This window comes from Brassica napus, chromosome A9 (assembly GCF_020379485.1).
Source record: "Brassica napus cultivar Da-Ae chromosome A9, Da-Ae, whole genome shotgun sequence".
Taxonomy (NCBI): Eukaryota; Viridiplantae; Streptophyta; class Magnoliopsida; order Brassicales; family Brassicaceae; genus Brassica; species Brassica napus.
In genome coordinates, this window is record NC_063442.1 from 9348296 (window position 1) to 9366792 (window position 18497).

Here is an 18497-nt window from a genome sequence, read left to right on the forward strand (position 1 = left end):
GAGATCTCTATATATAGAGCAAAATATAGAGGAATACTATTTCTTCTTCTATAAATAGAAGAGAAAATAGCAATCTCTATTTTATAGGTAAAAATAGAGATGGGTTGAAGTGATTTTGCCTCTAAATACTATTATAGAGATAGAAATAAAGGTGGGTTGGAGATGCTCAATTGCTAGAGATGCTCAATTGCTAGAGATAGATAGTATTATTTGAAATGAGGGACCATTATTACTTACGAGGGGTTGATACGAAATGCATAATGATAAAAAGAGACTGTGACTTATGTCTATCTGAATTATGATTTTGAGTAATATTATAAACATTCATTATACTTTCTTATGGAGCATGTGATGGAATTATTTCCTCTAGATTTCGTTGTTTGCAAGCAAATCATGAATCAACACTATCAATTACAATATCTTATAAACATATAATCATACTCTCATTAGCACCATAAACTAACATTATTTTTATTAGTAACTTGTTATGTGAGTTAATGTTGTAACCAATCATCACAAAACTTGTGGTTATTTATTTTGTTTTGTTAAAAACGTATGATCTTTTACTCATACAAAAAGGGGTGACGTATATTTCTCATCCCCTATATATTATTTGAGAAGCATTACAACTTCTTTTTGTAGCCACATGTCATCACTAGGATGATTCTTAGAATCATTAGAGAAATATGTTAGTCCATCTAATTATATAATAAGTTTTTTATTAAACTAACAATAAATTCATTATTAATGTATTTCATTATTTCCTTAAATAAAACTACGAAATTGCCTAATATGGTTAAAGTATATATATGACAATTAATGATTTTGAATAATAAAGATTTGATAAAAATTAGTGTATATTCTATCATATTTGTTTAATTTTAAACTATTAAATAAATTGAACAACCACAATAACCATATAATAAAAAATTTAGATTTTTCTATATATGTTATATTTTGAATTTTGAAAAACGATTATAAATTACTAAAACTGTTAAAAGTTTCACATTGAAATGATTACAAAATTATATAAGTAAAAAGTATAATTTAATTAATTATTAATATTGATATATATATATATATATATATATATATATATATATCGTTTTAAATTAAACTATAAACCATATAAAATACATAAATCTTTTAGTTTCAAAATTTACTTTGAACAATTTTTTGGTAAAAGTTTTGAACGAACATTGACAACTTATTTGTTTAAAATTATAAATTATTAAAACTATTAATCTCACAATGAAAATTTTGTTGTTAGTAATTTAAATCTTTTGCTATAAAAGATACAAATGATCAAAAACACTATATGAGTAGAAATCATCATTTAATAGACATTAATATTAAAAATATACTAAAATATACTATTTATGTTAGTATTATTTAAATTTAATTACATATCCTATCAAATATTAAAAAAAAATTGGATTAATAAAATTGATTTATATGTTCACACCAATTTAATTATATATTTAATAGTTACTGACTTTTAATTATTCAATATATATTTATTATTTCATAATATGTAAAAATATTTAATACAGAAAATAATTTTTATATAAAATGTTCATTCCGCGCAAGGCGCGGGTCTTAACCTAGTTTTCAATTATAGTTCAATAGCAACAACGCCAACATTTTTGAAATAGTATATCAGCACCAAAGTTCAGATATGTAATGTTTAATTTTAATATAGTTAATACTTGTATAATAATTTGAAGGTCAGTATAGGATCAGTATGCAGATATATATAAAACGTGTTACGATAAAGCTATAGTTAAGAGAGTGACTGAGAATCTGCTCTCTTTCATAAGTGATGTTTGTTTTTGAGACAAATCACGTTTATATCGCCTTTTCTTAATTAGGTATGGAAGATTCTACTAGTTTGACAAATATATGAACTAAAGTCAGTTTTGCTTTGTCGTTGTATGTGCTAATAATAAGTTAGTTTAAAGAAAAACTAGATTTTAATCCGCGCTTAAAAGCGCGGGTTTATTTTCAAAATTAAATATATATTTAAATAAATTTCTACATAATATATATAGTGTATAGATTTGTGTACATTTATCCGAAACCACGAACTAAACTGTAGCAAACTGAAGAAGAAAAACGAAACCTACATTAAACTGACTTTCATAAATAATCGAGCAAATCTTAATCGTGAAACATTGAAATGGTATGAAAAACATTTTATTTTTGAAAATGATTTAACTCCTTTTAGTAGGAATACATATGTAGTTTATTGACGAATTAAGATATAAACATTGTTTTCATATTTGATTCGGATCTGCAATTGGACCAGTAAACTGGTGGCCGTATATAATATGGACCGGCTTATATTCTTCATGCAAATTCTATCATGATTATACCAACTGATATGTTTCCACAAAATTCAGATTTAAGGAAAACTTATTAATTAAAAATCTGATAAAACCGAAAATCATGCCATTAACCCGTGAACCGACACAGGTTGATCCAATAAAAACTTAGAAAATTTTGATAATATTTTTTAAAAAATTGATTATAATTCTCATATATTTTATAATAATACGCAAAACTTAAAAAACTATTTGATTTGTCTTTTAAACGTAAGATTTGTGTGGATGAGAATGGGGCTTACCAATTATGAATGACAAAATCTTCAATAATTTTAATGATAGTGTGAATTCGCAAACATATTCTCGTTTAAAAATATTGTAAATTATATGATTAACCCATAGAAGGAGTAAAAATAGGTGAATGATATGGTATATAATGTTATTGAATATTGAGTTACTTATTGTTAGAGATAAATAAGGGAATACCAAAAAAATGTTAACCTAATGAAAGGGTCCAACAACTTTTTATAAGTAGATTTTTTCAGAATGTTTCTCTTTTAATAATATAGATAATAATTACTGCTCCTCGACCAATTGACACAAGATTTTCTTTTTCCAAATTGGCACACTTTCAGACTAGTAAATTTTTGCATTAGCAGATGCCAATTTAAATAAGTTATAGATTGATTTTCAATATGAGAGACTGTTTTTAGAAAATGTTGTGAAAGGCCTTAAATACAATAACAAGAGTTTATATGCATTTGGGTTTACAACTTAGCTTATTTTATGAAACAACAATCATTGGGATTGATCAAAATCTATTCGAAACTATGAATATCCAATATTTACATTTTTATAATCGCTTGGCACCCATATTTTAATAGTTTGTATACTAATGTTATCATCATATAAAATATGTTATCATCATATCATAACAACATAACTTTTTGGTCAATAAACATAACTTTTTTTTTTGAGAAAAACAATTTTAATCAAATGTAATAGTGTTTCCTCCGAAGAACTACTCCATGGAAGCGGTGCCGTCCCAAACAATTAGGTGGCTTAAAGCATTTGAAAAAGATGTGATCTTCATATAAATTTTTTGTCCCTTTTAAAACATCGTCTCAAAAACAAAATTATGTGTATCCATCGAAAGGATCAACGTTTTTTAAAAAATCATTGCTGGGAAGAGTTTTTTTTTGTTTGTCAAATAAGTTAAATTTCCTTTTATATCATTTTGATAGTTATAACATTAGAAAATAAAAACTGGTAAAAAAGAATGAGGATCATGCAGGTTTGGTATTAATATTAACTCAAAATTCAAATAGATGAAAAATGTTTGTATACAAAATTTGAGATGGGGCCTAAATTTTTTAAAAAAACTACTAGATTTTGACCCGTGCTTAGAAAGCGCGGATTTATATTTTGAATTTAATAATTTTTAATATAAATTTTTATATAAGATAGTTTATAAGTTTGGCCATATTATTCGGAACCGAATAATCAACCCGTACCAAATTGAAAAAATGAAACCAAGCTTGAACCAAAATTTATAAATAACCGAGCATATCATATATATCTAGAATCAAGATAAATAGATACCTGAATTTTTAAAATACAAAATATATACCTACAAATATTAATTATATGTAATTTCTAAATAACCAAATATCTTAAATATACTATTTATAAGCTGAAGTATCCAATAAAAATAAATTACTCAAACATTTTTTTCAAATATTAAAAAAAAATATCTTAATAAGTCCTCAACATTCGGTCTAATTTTCCACTAAAATGAACCAAAACACCAATAAGTGGTATCTAAAGTCAAACCAGTAAATGCAGTCACCATATATAATCTAGTTTCAATTTAATAAAAAATCTATTATTTAAAATCCTTTAAAATCTAAAACTCATATTAACTCGTGAATCTATACCAGATGACATGGTAAAAATCTAAAATAACATGATAATATTTTTCAAAATTTGATTAAATTTCTCATATAAATTTTACTAAGATATAAAATTGAATAAACTACATTTTCTATGTTATACATTCGAGTTTATAGGTTTTATAATGACTATATTAAGATTAAATTTTTGAGTTTTAGAAATAAAATTATTATTAAGTTGAGTATTGTTGAGTTACTATAAATGTTAAAAATAAATAATATATTTTATTTAAACATAAAAACATTCTAAAAAATGCTATAATTTCCTGAGAAAATATTTATACAAAACCCTTTCTCCTAATAAACCCAGTTGTAAAAGATTTTCATCACAAAAATAACCTAGGAAGGTTTTCAAAGAAAAAGCTATAATTTTGAAATATAATTAAGCTTGTTGTTGTACTGTAAAGTATTTCTCTAATCGTAATTGGAAGTTAATATGTTTTGACCGTCAAAAGGTATCATGTTTTTAACTTTTTGTTAACCATACTTGCATCATGTTTTTATGTTAGTTTGGGTCATAAAACATTTAATATGAATTAAAAGTATGGTATTCTTCAGACTTTAATTACCAATAAATCCAAATGTTTTTTATAGTAACTGCTTTTGTTACAGAAAAATGATCGTGGGTTGTATGATTATTAAATCAGTTATAAAATAATCTGTTTTTCTTAATAGGTTTAGTGGCACAAAAGTAATATTCCAAGGAAAAATAGGGGTAAAATATTTCAATGATTCTGAATTAATAATATTGATGTATAAATCTTTGGTGTATTATTGTAAGTTGAGTATTAAATAAGAGCATTGGTTATTTTATAGTTAGAGAAATATAAGGTAATTGATTAGTGTATAGTTAGACTAATATAAGGTGAGACCAAAAAAATAATTAAATTTAGTGAATATGTCCAACAACCTTTTATAAGTAAATTTTTTGGAACTCCTTCTCTTTTAATAGTATAGATGTGGCCTAATGCTTGTGCTTTAGCTGCCTTAAGGAGGAACGGGCCTGCATGGAAGAGAAAGACTTGATAATGTCAAAACATAACTAAAGTTCAAATATATTTGCATACGTGATGTTAAACGAGAAAAATGTAGTATTTACATGTAGATGGTAATAAAACAAAATCATGCAATGAATCAAAAACAAGAACCCTTAGAGAAACGTCAACTAAGACCATGTAATGATCTGTACATTTGACATTTTTTTCTTCTCTTTTTAATATTAGACATCATCATCTCTCTCACTCTCTTTCATCTAATTATACAACATACACTTCATTTTTAACACCCGCAAATTCTATTCACATATTAGTGTTCAGATATAATATATTAAGCTCTTATAGAATATAAATGCAGACTTGAAATATAAATGTCTGTCTAGTATATATTCACTAGTTCGATCTTTTTTTTGGGCAAGTCACCAGTTTGGTTTAAAAATCATCTAATTCTAGAACAACAAAACAAATTACTTATTTTATTAACCTACACTTTTGAGGTTTAGTTAGTTAAAAGTATACCGATTAAAAATATATATAATATTCCATATTTGTATCTTGACTTTGTATTTTTAAAATAAATAAAAAATTTAATTTCTTCGAAAAATTAAATAATCAGCGATGAAAACATAACTGATGGAAACCGTTCTCTCTCAAAACCTTTGGCGATTTTACCATCGATTCTCTGAAAGCCCCGATCATCATCATTCCTCCGGCCGACTCCAATGTTAGATGTACTCTTTCTTTTTTTAGTTCTTCGTTTGTTGTTTCGGTGAACAATTGTCTTCATCAAAATATCATGTTGTCTTCATCAATGTTTCACCTTCAATGGATTTCTGTTTATCTCTTTGTTCAAGAGAATGATTTTCCGGCCAAATTCCATGGATCCAATGAAGTTTGTGTCGGCTTTCCTCTTGTGGAGTTTTCTTCAAAGGATTTCGATGGTTCATGATAAAACCGGTTCGTTTCTCCCATTACCGAGTCCTAATTGGTTGCCAATATTTTATCTCCAATTTGGGAGAGATAATCCATAATCCGGTTTGAGATCCATGGATTAATCATCTAGTCATATCTTATGGGGTAAGGGTGATGAATCTCCAGATATATGGTTATGAACATCGTTATTTGTTACGGAATTGAAAGCTATATATTGTGAGGATGATATGCACAATTAGTTATCACCGGGACTTGGAAATACGACGTTACATCGAAAGATTGCATTCCATGGAGTTTGTTATTCGAAAAGAAGAAGATATCACTGGGAAGCAATGGATGGTGGACAAATCACTTTTGGTCGTGATAAAGGCAGCTTGTTCGTTTTGGTTAGTGGAAGTTGATGTGGCATGTTCAATGGGCGTAACAAGACTTGCAATAATGAAGGGAAAACATATTAATGTTCATTGTTTGATACAATATATGTGGTATCGGGTTATGAGCAAATCTGAATCACTAAAAAACCCTTAGAATATGCAATGGAGGAGACAATGGTTCGGAAATAGAGATGTTTTTCTTTTGTCGTATGATGATGTTCGTATAATCGTTGAAAATTGTTAACTTCAGTAAATTGGATTCTTTATGGAATGATATATTTGATCAAAATTGTGAGTTGGCCAATATTGTACAACAGATGAAATTGGTGTTTATAGGATCTATGTTGCGATGTAAGTTATGGAGTTTCATCTTATGGATTTCCATAAAGCCAAATATAATACTCACAGGAGAACCAGAGTAAAAATGCATAAGAAAATTAACAGGATAGATATCCTGAAAATTAACAGGATAGATATCCTGGTTATAGCTCGGAGAACACGCAACAACGACTCTTCAAAAAAATCATTATCAAATGTTATTTGCGTTGTGTTGCCGTTATGCTGTTGTTATGTTATTTTATTTATGTATATTTGTATTCTTTGTTTTTTGTTTGTAATTTTATGTTTTGCAATTTCCCTTATATTAATATAAATAAAAATAATTGTAGAAAAAGAAAACATAACTGATGGATACGTATACCCATTTGGGCTAAAGGATTAATACTCTCCCAAGCCCATTCTAAACATACGATTGGGCCTCGATATTTAATCTCGGAACCGGCGGTTTTGAACCGTGTAAATCAAATTCAAAACCGGCTAAGCAAACCGTGAACTTTAATAACCGAAAATTTGGCAGCCACGCAAAGCTAGGGTCTTCCTCATTTCGTCGTGTCACTGTTCATTGACATCGGAAACTTCTCAGCCACAGAGCGCCGTGAACAAGAATGGCGGCAATCAGGACGATGACGAACTTGATCATACGCGAGTTTATCCACCACCCTCTCCTCTTCCTCTCTTCGTCGAAATCGTGCCACTCTCTTTTTCCAACGCTCCGTCGCACTCCCGGGATCGCTCTGGTTCACTCCAGTTCCCGATTCGGATCCTTCCGATGCGCGGCGTCGAATTCTGGTGGCGGTGATCGGAAAGTTTCGTCACGGTTGTCTCAGGTGCAGCAGATGCTTCATGAGGCGGAGGAGAGAGCTAGCTCCGCTGGCAACGAGCCTACTCCTCAGATCACTCTAGGTAAGGTTTACTTGCTCTTCATGTGAATGTGATAACTTTAGATAAGATTGAAAGTTTGTAGATTTAGTGAAACTATGCAAGAACTGTGTTCTGTAGTCTCATTTTGATGGAAACATTTGTAGAAAATGTTAATTTTGAGGGAATTATTTTCAGAGAATGTTATATTAATTATGTTCGATAGTCATTTTGATGGAAACATTTACAGAAAATGTTATGATAACTCTATTCTGTAGTCGTTACGATGGAGACATTTACAATTTTGATTTTTGTTTACATAGTTTCATTTGTATCTCTCTCTTTGGTACTTGTAGAGGATGTTACTATCGACGGTGTTTTAGAACTCTGTTCTGTAGTATTTTTGATCTGTTCGCATAGTTTTGTTTGTATATGTGTTTAGTACTTGCAGAGTTAGTGATACTATGTATGGACAATGTTATAAAACTCTCTTTAATAGTGATTTTGATGGAAACATTTTCATGTGAATGTGTGCAGACCATGTTACGCTTAACTTTGCTAGAAGCGGTGGTCCTGGAGGCCAGAATGTGAACAAAGGTCTGACCTTTACACTGTAGTTTGTGACTACTTGATGTATCAATCAATGCTTGTATATCGTTCACATGTTACCTACTTTCTTTTTTTATTCAGTGAATACCAAAGTAGATATGCGCTTCAATGTGAAAAACGCCTACTGGTTAAGTGAGAGGATCAGGGAGAAGATCTTACAGACGGTTTGTTTCTTACGCTATTATCCCTTCTACAATACTATGACCACGAGTTTTATTTCTTGTCATGTTCCATTTAGCAAGTAAAGATAGTTGTTTGATGTTTGGAGCTGATCTCAACAGGAGAAGAATCGAATCAACAGGGACGGAGAGCTTGTGATATCTTCAACCAAAACCAGGACGCAGAAGTCAGTAACCTAACAATCTTCTCTTTCTTGTTCCATTTTCAAGCAAACATTCCCATTTTCTAACAGTGTGTTTTACGCAGAGGCAACATCGACGATGCACTTGCAAAGCTACAGGTAAACTTTCTAATTGAATGTCACAATCTTTGATTCTGTATGATGCTGAGATGTTTTGGTTTAAACTTCAACAGGCGATTATTGATGCGGCTTCATATGTCCCACCTCCACCATCAGAAGAACAGAAGAAGAAAATCGTAAAGATGTAAGATCCAATCCACCTCCATGAATCCATCTCTCTTCCTTCACATCCTCAACGCTTACCAGGTCTTTTCTTTACATTTTCAGGGCTGCAAAAGCTGATGAGAAACGGCTTAAAAGCAAAAAAGTTCTTTCGGACAAGAAAGCTGCCAGAAGAGACCGCAGTAGCTGGGATTGAACTTAAACCAATACAATGGAGTTCACGTTGAGTCCAGAAGCTTTAACTTAGATGAGCATGCCATTTTCTTGGCGTTTAATGTTACGCAACAATCAAAAAAAAATATCATTCAACACTTTATTCTATAGTTTATATATATGTTTACTGTCTAATGAAATGTCTTCTCCTGATCTTGCGTTTGTGTGTTGAATCGATACGTTTAAACCAACGCTTACTGCAATCGATATTGGGCCAGGCCCATATATAATGGAGCTTTAATTTTATAAAACGCCGTCGTCGTCGTCTTCTCTCACTCACTCAAAACCACAAACGCTACACAGATCATATAAGCTTCACTGCAATGGAGCAAAACCAAGAGATCCGACCCGAAAGCCCGGAAAATCCGAAGATGGCCACGGATAATTTGACCAACGCCGAAGCCTCTCCAACGAAGGAAGCCTCCAACACCGACGTAAACGACGGCAAAATCGACAAGAACGTCGCCGCGGCGGATCCAAACCCTACACCCGCCGCGAAGCTGCAACCAAGCGAATCCGACGAGGAGGTGGACCTCCCAAGCATCTCAGAATCCCTCGGGGAAGAAGAATCCTCCGATCTCGTAACAGAGCCACAATCGCAAAACCCTAATCCACTAGAGCCGGGACCCAGGGCGAGAAAACGACGCCGTAGGAAACGTTTCTTCACGGAGATAAACGCGAACCCAGCTTTCCCTCGTAACCGCCGCAACAGCGTCGGGAAAGAGCTCGATTCCGAAGCCATAACGGCGATGTCGGTAGGGTTTCCGGTAAACTCGCTCACAGAGGAAGAGATCGAAGCCAATGTGGTATCGATCATCGGAGGCAAAGAGCAGGCGAACTACATCGTCGTGAGGAACCACATCATCGCCTTGTGGAGATCCAACGTCTCGAATTGGCTTACGAGAGATCACGCTCTTGAGTCTATACGATTGGAGCATAAAACGTTGGTTGATACTGCTTACAAGTTCCTTCTTGAGCACGGTTATATTAATTTCGGTTTAGCTCCGGTTATCAAAGAGGCGAAATTGAGGTCCTTTGACGGTTTGGAGCCGCCTAATGTGGTTGTTGTGGGTGCCGGTTTAGCTGGTTTGGTGGCTGCTAGGCAGTTGTTGTCGATGGGGTTTAGGGTTTTGGTTTTGGAAGGGAGAGATAGACCGGGCGGGCGGGTTAAGACCCGGAAGATGAGAGGTGGGGATGGTGTTGAAGCAATGGCTGATGTTGGTGGGAGTGTGTTGACTGGGATTAATGGGAACCCTCTTGGCGTGTTGGCGAGGCAGCTTGGTTTGCCTCTCCATAAGGTTAGAGATATATGTCCTTTGTATCTACCTAGCGGTGAGCTTGTTGATGTTGGTGTTGATTCTAAGATAGAGGCTTCGTTTAATAAGTTGCTGGATAGGGTTTGTAAGCTTAGGCAGTCGATGATAGAGGAGATTAAGTCAGTAGATGTGCCGTTAGGTGAAGCGCTGGAGACGTTTAGGTTGGTTTACGGTGTTGCTGAGGATCAGGAGGAGAGGATGCTGTTTGATTGGCATTTAGCGAATTTGGAGTATGCGAATGCTACACTGTTGGGGAACTTGTCGATGGCGTATTGGGATCAGGATGATCCGTACGAGATGGGGGGTGATCATTGCTTCATCCCCGGCGGGAACGAGACGTTTGTGCACGCCTTGGCTGAGAATCTGCCTGTTTTTTATGGGAACGTTGTGGAGAGCATTAGGTATGGAAGTGACGGGGTTGTGGTTTACGCGGGGGATAAGGAGTTCTCCTGCGACATGGCTCTTTGCACGGTTCCGTTGGGTGTTCTGAAGAAAGGTGGCATCGGGTTTGTTCCTGAGCTTCCTGAGAAGAAGAAAGAAGCGATTCAGAGGTTAGGATACGGGTTGTTGAACAAAGTGGCGATGTTGTTTCCTTATAACTTTTGGGGGGAAGAGATTGATACGTTTGGGAGGTTAACAGAAGATTCGAGCACGAGAGGAGAGTTCTTCTTGTTCTACAGCTACTCTTCCGTCTCCGGTGGTCCGTTACTTGTAGCGCTTGTAGCTGGAGACGCCGCGGAAAGGTTCGAGACGATGTCGCCTACTGATTCCGTTAAAAGGGTGTTGCAGATACTACGCGGGATTTATCACCCGAAAGGGATCGTTGTTCCTGATCCGGTTCAAGCGCTCTGTTCCAGATGGGGACAAGACAAGTTTTCGTACGGTTCTTACTCGTATGTTGCGGTGGGATCATCTGGTGATGATTATGACATTTTAGCTGAGAGTGTTGGAGATGGAAGAGTGTTCTTTGCTGGTGAAGCGACGAACAAACAGTATCCGGCTACAATGCATGGAGCTTTCTTAAGCGGAATGAGAGAAGCAGCAAATATACTTAGAGTTGCTAGAAGAAGGGCGTCAGAATCGGCTTCAAACCTTGCTAAGTGAGATCTAATCGTTAGGTTCATTTTTAATATCGAATCCTGGAAGTGTCATAGATGTTCTTTGGTGCTTGAACTTGCCTTCGTCTTCTGTATCAAGTTAGTGCTCTTCGAGTTTGACTTTGGCTTGTTCTACACCACATTATCGTCTAAGTTCATTAACTATGATTGTTGTGTTGGGGAACTTGGGATCTTGAAATGATATCATAGATGTTGTGTTTGATCTTCAGCTATGATTTGTAACAGTATCCTTGGATTTTCGTCTAATCATGTGTTGTTGGGTTTCCATGTCAAGTCAAATATACGGCAGAGAAAGGGTTATAAATCTGATTTGCAAGTCATTGAAACGCAGATCACGATGAAGAAAGTGTCTTTTCATCCCATTTTTGTCTTCATGTTCTGCATCAAATCATTTCTCTTTGAGATTGGTTTTGGCTTAGACACATTATCGTCTTGTTCATTTCTTACTCTGGTGGAATGCTGGAATTTATGAGTGTGTGTGGCTATGATTGTTGAGTTGGGAACTTGTGATCTTGAAACGGTCTTAGAGATCTTGGCGTTTGATGTTCAGTTTTGTTTGCTTAATATCCTTGTAATGATTATGAACTATTGGGTTTCCTTGCTAAAGTCTAAGTTCATGGTAGAGTAAGGATTATAGACTTGATGTGCAGATCAATGAAACACAGATCATCAGGAAAAACGTTTCTCTCTTTTCATCTTGTTGTGTCTTCTTCTTCATAAGCAACAAGTGTCAATGTGTGGACATTGTGTTGCAATGACTTTTGATTCGGATCGACCTCGTTCGATTGAATATATTTATTATGTCAGTAGATTATCCAGTTTTTTGTTGCTTGATTAATGAAAACAGTGAGGGAAGTAATCTGGTTATGTTAGCTTTTGTTCTGCATTACAAAGTACAAACCATCAGAAGTCCCAGACCGAATGGGATGATCTCTAGGTGTATTGTATACGTGGTTTGGTATCAACTATCAAGAGAGAGAGAGAGAAGACCAAGTCTTTGAGCTAATATATAATATGATCCATCGTAAATTGTTAAATCTGCTTCATGTATGTATATTACTAATAACCAGGTGGAGTATATTCCTATCTCTTCTTTTAATATACACTAGATTTTGACCCCCAAGCACGTGTTTGTTTTTTAAATTAATGTATAGGTTTGAGTACATTTAGCAGGAACCGCAAACCAAACTGAAAAAATTGAAAACAAAATTTAACTAAACTTCATAAATAACCGAGCAGATTATAAATCTGTAAAACCGAAAAACTGAAACGAACTGAGAACCAAATAGATACCTAAATTTAAAAAATATAAATTATACTTAAAAATATTAATTGTATTTAATTTATAAATAACCAAATATCTGAAAATACTATTTACAAACCGAATTACCCAAAAAAAAAACAAATTACCTAATCAGTTTTTAGTCAAAAGATTAAAAATTGTCCTGATTGTCCGATATTTTTATCCGAACTATCCTATATTTAAAATGGAAACCCCAAATTATCCGATATTTTTATTTCTAAATCCGTAATTATCCGAAATACCATAATCAAATAAAAACTGAATTTGACTCATTTTTTTTTTTTTTGCATATTAGCCGGTTCCCAACTTTTCTTAGAAAGCGTGCATTTTTTTCACTTATTAATTCAAAATTAGTTTAAAACTACCATTATTTTTGTTTCAAATCTTAACAATTGAGGTTTTATGTTTTATCATTTGTTTTTTTATTCGAAATAGATTTAAAGATGATATGTGTGATTTAATAGTATAGATATTATATGCTAAAGAACAAAGTGTTTTCATTATGTAAATGTAGTAAATATATTAATTATCGATTTTTCCATTTAAAACATTTTGTAAATTTTTTATCTATTTAAAGCATTACGCATTTAAATCAGTGTTTTTAAACTCAAACTGGACCCACAGTTGAATTGATAACTTGGTGATGCGATATTTAATCTGGTTTGGATTTTAAGAGATATCCATTATCTTAAAATCCCAAAAACACTAAAACTCGTAGTTTGATCGATATCTAATCTAATTTGTTTTAAATTGCTATTGTTTAAATTCAGAAGTTACTTTTAATGTGTGCATTTTATATTAAATACTTATTATTTTCAATCTTGTTGCATTTTAATTATATGTCGTAATCTGCATAAATTAGAAAAATCTTATAATATATTTCTATAATTATAGGATGTTTTCTTTACAAAGTATTTGAGAAATTGTGTAAAGTGGTTTTCTCATAAGTTGTCTAGTAAGATATTTGCTTAGATATCAGAATAAAAAGTATATATATGTTTATTTATTTAAATGTATTTATTAGATATCAGAATAAAATGTATATTCTCTTGACTGCAGAATATTTGATAATACGGTTTTTTGTGTAATTTACTTAAATGTTTTGAACTACACGTTTTCAAAAGTTAACCTGTTGGTTAAATGGTTAGCTATGACTCGCAACAAACCCAACCCTTAAGATGATGATGGTTTAACATTTGACAACATAGTTAGGACTGTGTCTATATAATAGTCAACAAATTCAGATTGTAGTATTATGGAGTCAACATATTTCGAGATCAAAAACATTCAAAACGTAAATCTATCGACGTCTCACATAGTTTTGTTATGAAGCTGATGAAAGAAGTTGGAAGACATAGTTTTGCAAACATCATTTGTTGCTAACGTATAAACGTTGGTTTGATTAAATATAATAGGATAAGGATATTCGTTTGTTCCTATAATTGAGTTAAATTATATTTTGGTTATTATAATACGTTAAGTTGAAAATAAATAGGTCCAACAACCTTGTTTAAGTAGATTTTTTAGGAGTGATTCCCTTTTAATAGTATAGATTCATGAAGCAGATTTACACATTTTTTTAAACAGAAATGATATAATTCCAGTAAATAACAAATAAATATTCTAACAGAGATGAGTTTTTTATTTTCAATTTATAATTAAATAAATCCACTCAGTGGAAAAATTATATCCTATAGAGTTGCATACAATAATCCAGATTTAAAAAGTCAGAAAATTATAAAGAATAATGAGAAAGTTCCGTTTAAACCGCCAAGATATAAGAACACGCACCGATGATACTCGTGAACAATTAAGAAAATACTTTATCTTAGACCGTTACGTTTTTTTTTTTTGGTTTTTTTCGGTGGCATTGGGCATGCCTTTCTCTTCTCACACAACATTAAGCACGGCTCTTATCGGTACGGTACACCTAAAATCAAATTTAAAATGACCATATGTCTCAGTTTAAATATATTATTTTCATATAAATACAAGTTTTTAATTTAAGAAATGAATCTTTTATCTATTTAAAAAGGCATCTTTATATTTTAAAAGAATTTGTTTAGTTAACCTAATCACGCTTTGACTTCACATGACACTCCTTTAAGTAACTGGTCGACGGTTTCTAATGTTTATCCAAATTTACTTCAACACTTCCGCTGAGTCAAACGTTTTCTCATGGATTCTAGTTTTTCAAGCATTGTTCCTGCTCCCCAAGATCCCATACTCACTGTATCTACTAAACTTTACTCTAAGGCTCTTACTTAATGCTTCTTTCTTGTTTTACTAATGTTGCTTCAATCAATAAAGTCATCATATGGAGCTGTTAACTGATTCTATTAGTGTACAAGTTGTGTTTAACTTTAACGTTTTTATTACAAACAGGTATATTTTGCTAGTAGAGATGATCCTAGTCCGGTTAAGTTGAATTTGAGCGGAGGTTCCTATCGCTCTGAGGTAATTTTGTTTTTTGTATTTTATTTACGTTGCATGGATCTTTACAGTTCACGGTCTCAGTGACTAGGTTAATTTAGTCTTCTCTTGGATTGTTTTTTCTTATGAAAGGAAGGAAAGCCTCTTGTTCTTCAGGCTGTGAGACGAGCTGAGCAACAGTTAGCAAATGACATGTAAGCCTCTTGTTTGTAAGGTTGTGAGACGACTTGTTTCTTTGGTTTCTTGTTTGTTATTTTTTTTTTCTTGGGTTTACCTCAAGGTCTCGGGACAAGGACTACCTTCCCCTTGATGGACTTGCTGAGTTTAACAAATTGAGCGCCAAACTCATCTTAGGTGATGAAAGGTAACAGATTCACTGCTATTTATCTCATATTTTTTTGTTTAAAAATAATAATAATAATCCGAGGTTTGATTGGATTTTCTTTTGTAGCTAACTGCTGGAGTTGATGTTTTTTCATTCTATTATAAATATTATTTTTTGTTTTTGGCAGTTCTGCAGTGAAAGAGAATAGAGTTGTTACAATCCAGTGTTTGTCTGGTACTGGTTCTTTGAGAGTTGGAGCTGAGTTTCTAGCAAAACACAACCAAGAAGTAAATATTTCTCACTATTCATTTATAATTTGGTAAAATAACCTTTAAATTTTATCATACATGAGTCATGACTACGTACATGTAACTTAGTGTCGTGATTGTGTTACCAGTCTGATTCACACTTATGTAATGCATGTTGTTGAAAAACTAAAAAAAATTCTTAATATTCAGAAAGATGCAAAACGAATTAACCATATACTCACAAAACTTGCAACAAATCTCAAGAGTTCTTTTTAACTGAAAATTATGTTTCTCGTTGCTTTCAGCGTGTCATACTCGTTTCAAACCCAACGTGGGGAAACCATCCTAATATTTTCAGTTTGGCGGGTATGTCTGTAGAATATTATCGGTACTATGATCCGAAAACCCGAGGACTCGACTTCAAAGGTTGATTTTATAATTCTGTCTACATGCCAATTCTTTGTCTATCGTATTCATCATTGTCATTTTTGTTGGCTTCTATATATGCATTACTCATTAATTGACCCATTTACAAATGATGTTTAGTGGTGTTACACCAATCATAAATTCTTAACCTCAAAACAGGCATGCTCGAGGATCTTGGCGCTGCACCGTCTGGAGCTATAGTAGTATTGCAAGCTTGTGCGCATAACCCCACAGGAGTTGACCCAACACTCAAGCAATGGGAACAGATTCGACAAGTTGTGAGATCTAAAAGCTTATTGCCGTTCTTTGATAATGCATATCAGGTAATTCATATAAGTATTTGCTTTGTTTCTTTGTTTTACCAACAAACGAAAGATTTGGGTTTAAATGTTTTCCGCTAATTTTCAGGGTTTTGCTAGTGGTGACCTTGAGTCAGATGCACAAGCTGTTCGTATGTTTGTTAATGATGGAGGTGAATGTTTGATAGCTCAAAGTTTTGCCAAAAATATGGGTCTTTATGGAGAGCGTATTGGGGCTCTTACCATTGTAAGGAACCAAACTTTTTTTTTTGTGGTAAAATAAGGAACCAAACTTAAATCTATTCCACACGCAAACGTAGAGCTAGGCGCCTAGGTTTATATAACTAAAGCATTTTGAAAAGTTTATATAATCTTTGTGGGTGTAATGTGAAGGTATGCACCTCAGAAGATGTGGCTAGGAAAGTAAAGAGCCAACTGCTACTTGTTGTGAGACCTATGTATCTTAGCCCACCTATTCATGGAGCATCAATTGTTACCACAATTCTTAAAAACAGGTAGCTCTTATTATAGGAGCTAGAATAGTTCTTAAATTATTTGAAATGCCTATGATTATAACAATATTAATTGTTGGAGCTTGAATATACGGATCTTGAATTTGATTCTTGTTGTCAACAATATGCATAATGCCGGTTTGAAAACGTATAGTGATGCATGCATTGATCACACTAGCACATATAAAGGTTACATACCTTTTCTTATGTGAATTTTGATTACGCTCAAAGTTTATGTGTATACATTTTTGGCAGTGATATGTACAATGACTGGACGGTTGAGCTGAAAGGAATGGCTAACCGCATACTTCGCATGCGCAAACAGTTAAATGAAGCTTTACAAGCTAGAGGTTTGGTTTAATGATTTTTTTCCTTAAACTTTTTCGTTAATTGAATCATTCAAAAGTTCTGATATTTACCATTTTGTTCTTGAAGGCACACCTGGTGATTGGAGCCACATTATCAGACAGATTGGGATGTTTAGTTTTACGGGGTTAAATGAGAAGCAAGTTCGCTTCATAGCCAAAGAGTATCACATTTACATGAACTATGACGGGTGAGGGATATTATATAACTTATCGTCAAATTTTAAAATAGAGTTAACAGCAAGAAAGAAAACCATCTCCAATATATTTTATATTTTTCTATAAAATTAAAAAAAAATTATAATAAAAAGAGGCTCTAATACATATCTTTAAAAAATATATTACTCCTGTAAATCTAGAGAAGATACAGTAATTTCTATTTAGAGTAAAAATAGAGGTGAGTAAGAATAAATTTAATGATTTATAACATTTGAAGTTAAAAAAAGCAATGGTTTGGAGATTTTCTAAAGCAATTTATTGAGTATCATTTTATTCTGAACTACATGAGCTAAGATAGGTGCATATAAATTCTAAGAAAACAGCTGGGAAGATCAATGAATCTTGTCATCTCATTTATTCACCTACAATGTTGTAGGATGTGATTTCCTTCTTTTCATTCACTTTCGTTGTAAATGCTTATTGCAGGAGGGTAAGCATTGCAGGTCTAAGTTCTAAGACAGTTTCTCAACTCGCTGATGCTATACATGCTGCAGTTACCCGTATGGCCTAATCTAGCGATTGTGTTCTTTGTTGTATAATATCTATATGATTTCTTTTGCTTTTTACATTTCAGAAGCGAAAACAACCTGTTTAATATCTATATGATTTCTTTTTTTTTCCTGATGGACTGTTAAACCGAACAAAATGAGGACTGTGACCGTTATAACAAACGAAGAACGCATAACACTAACTCATTACTCAAACATAAACCGCCAGGCAAGCAACCAAGTTCCAATGGTTAAGGAAGCTAAG

At 32.8% G+C, this 18497-nt stretch overlaps 3 protein-coding genes across 3 annotated transcripts; all 3 read left to right on the forward strand.

Moving 5' to 3' along the window:
• Nucleotides 1-7378: 7378 nt before the first annotated feature.
• Nucleotides 7379-9333, forward strand: LOC111197987 (peptidyl-tRNA hydrolase ICT1, mitochondrial-like). Its single transcript, XM_013806153.3, has 7 exons — nt 7379-7820; nt 8313-8372; nt 8466-8548; nt 8666-8730; nt 8811-8844; nt 8919-8989; nt 9073-9333. Exons 1-7 carry the CDS (start codon nt 7523-7525, stop codon nt 9161-9163), a joined length of 702 nt encoding a protein of 233 aa, XP_013661607.1. The 5' UTR covers nt 7379-7522; the 3' UTR covers nt 9164-9333.
• Nucleotides 9334-9440: 107 nt separating this feature from the next.
• LOC106366542 (lysine-specific histone demethylase 1 homolog 1-like) lies at nt 9441-11879 on the forward strand. Its single transcript, XM_013806155.3, has one exon. The coding sequence runs from the start codon at nt 9504-9506 to the stop codon at nt 11598-11600; it is 2097 nt and encodes a 698-aa protein (XP_013661609.1). The 5' UTR covers nt 9441-9503; the 3' UTR covers nt 11601-11879.
• Nucleotides 11880-14995: 3116 nt separating this feature from the next.
• LOC106364273 (aspartate aminotransferase, cytoplasmic isozyme 2) lies at nt 14996-18366 on the forward strand. Its single transcript, XM_013803889.3, has 12 exons — nt 14996-15149; nt 15303-15374; nt 15483-15544; nt 15631-15714; nt 15863-15962; nt 16229-16349; nt 16509-16672; nt 16758-16895; nt 17042-17163; nt 17416-17510; nt 17596-17716; nt 18171-18366. The coding sequence occupies exons 1-12, from the start codon at nt 15096-15098 to the stop codon at nt 18253-18255; spliced, it is 1218 nt and encodes a 405-aa protein (XP_013659343.1). The 5' UTR covers nt 14996-15095; the 3' UTR covers nt 18256-18366.
• The last annotated feature ends 131 nt before the right edge of the window (nt 18367-18497 follow it).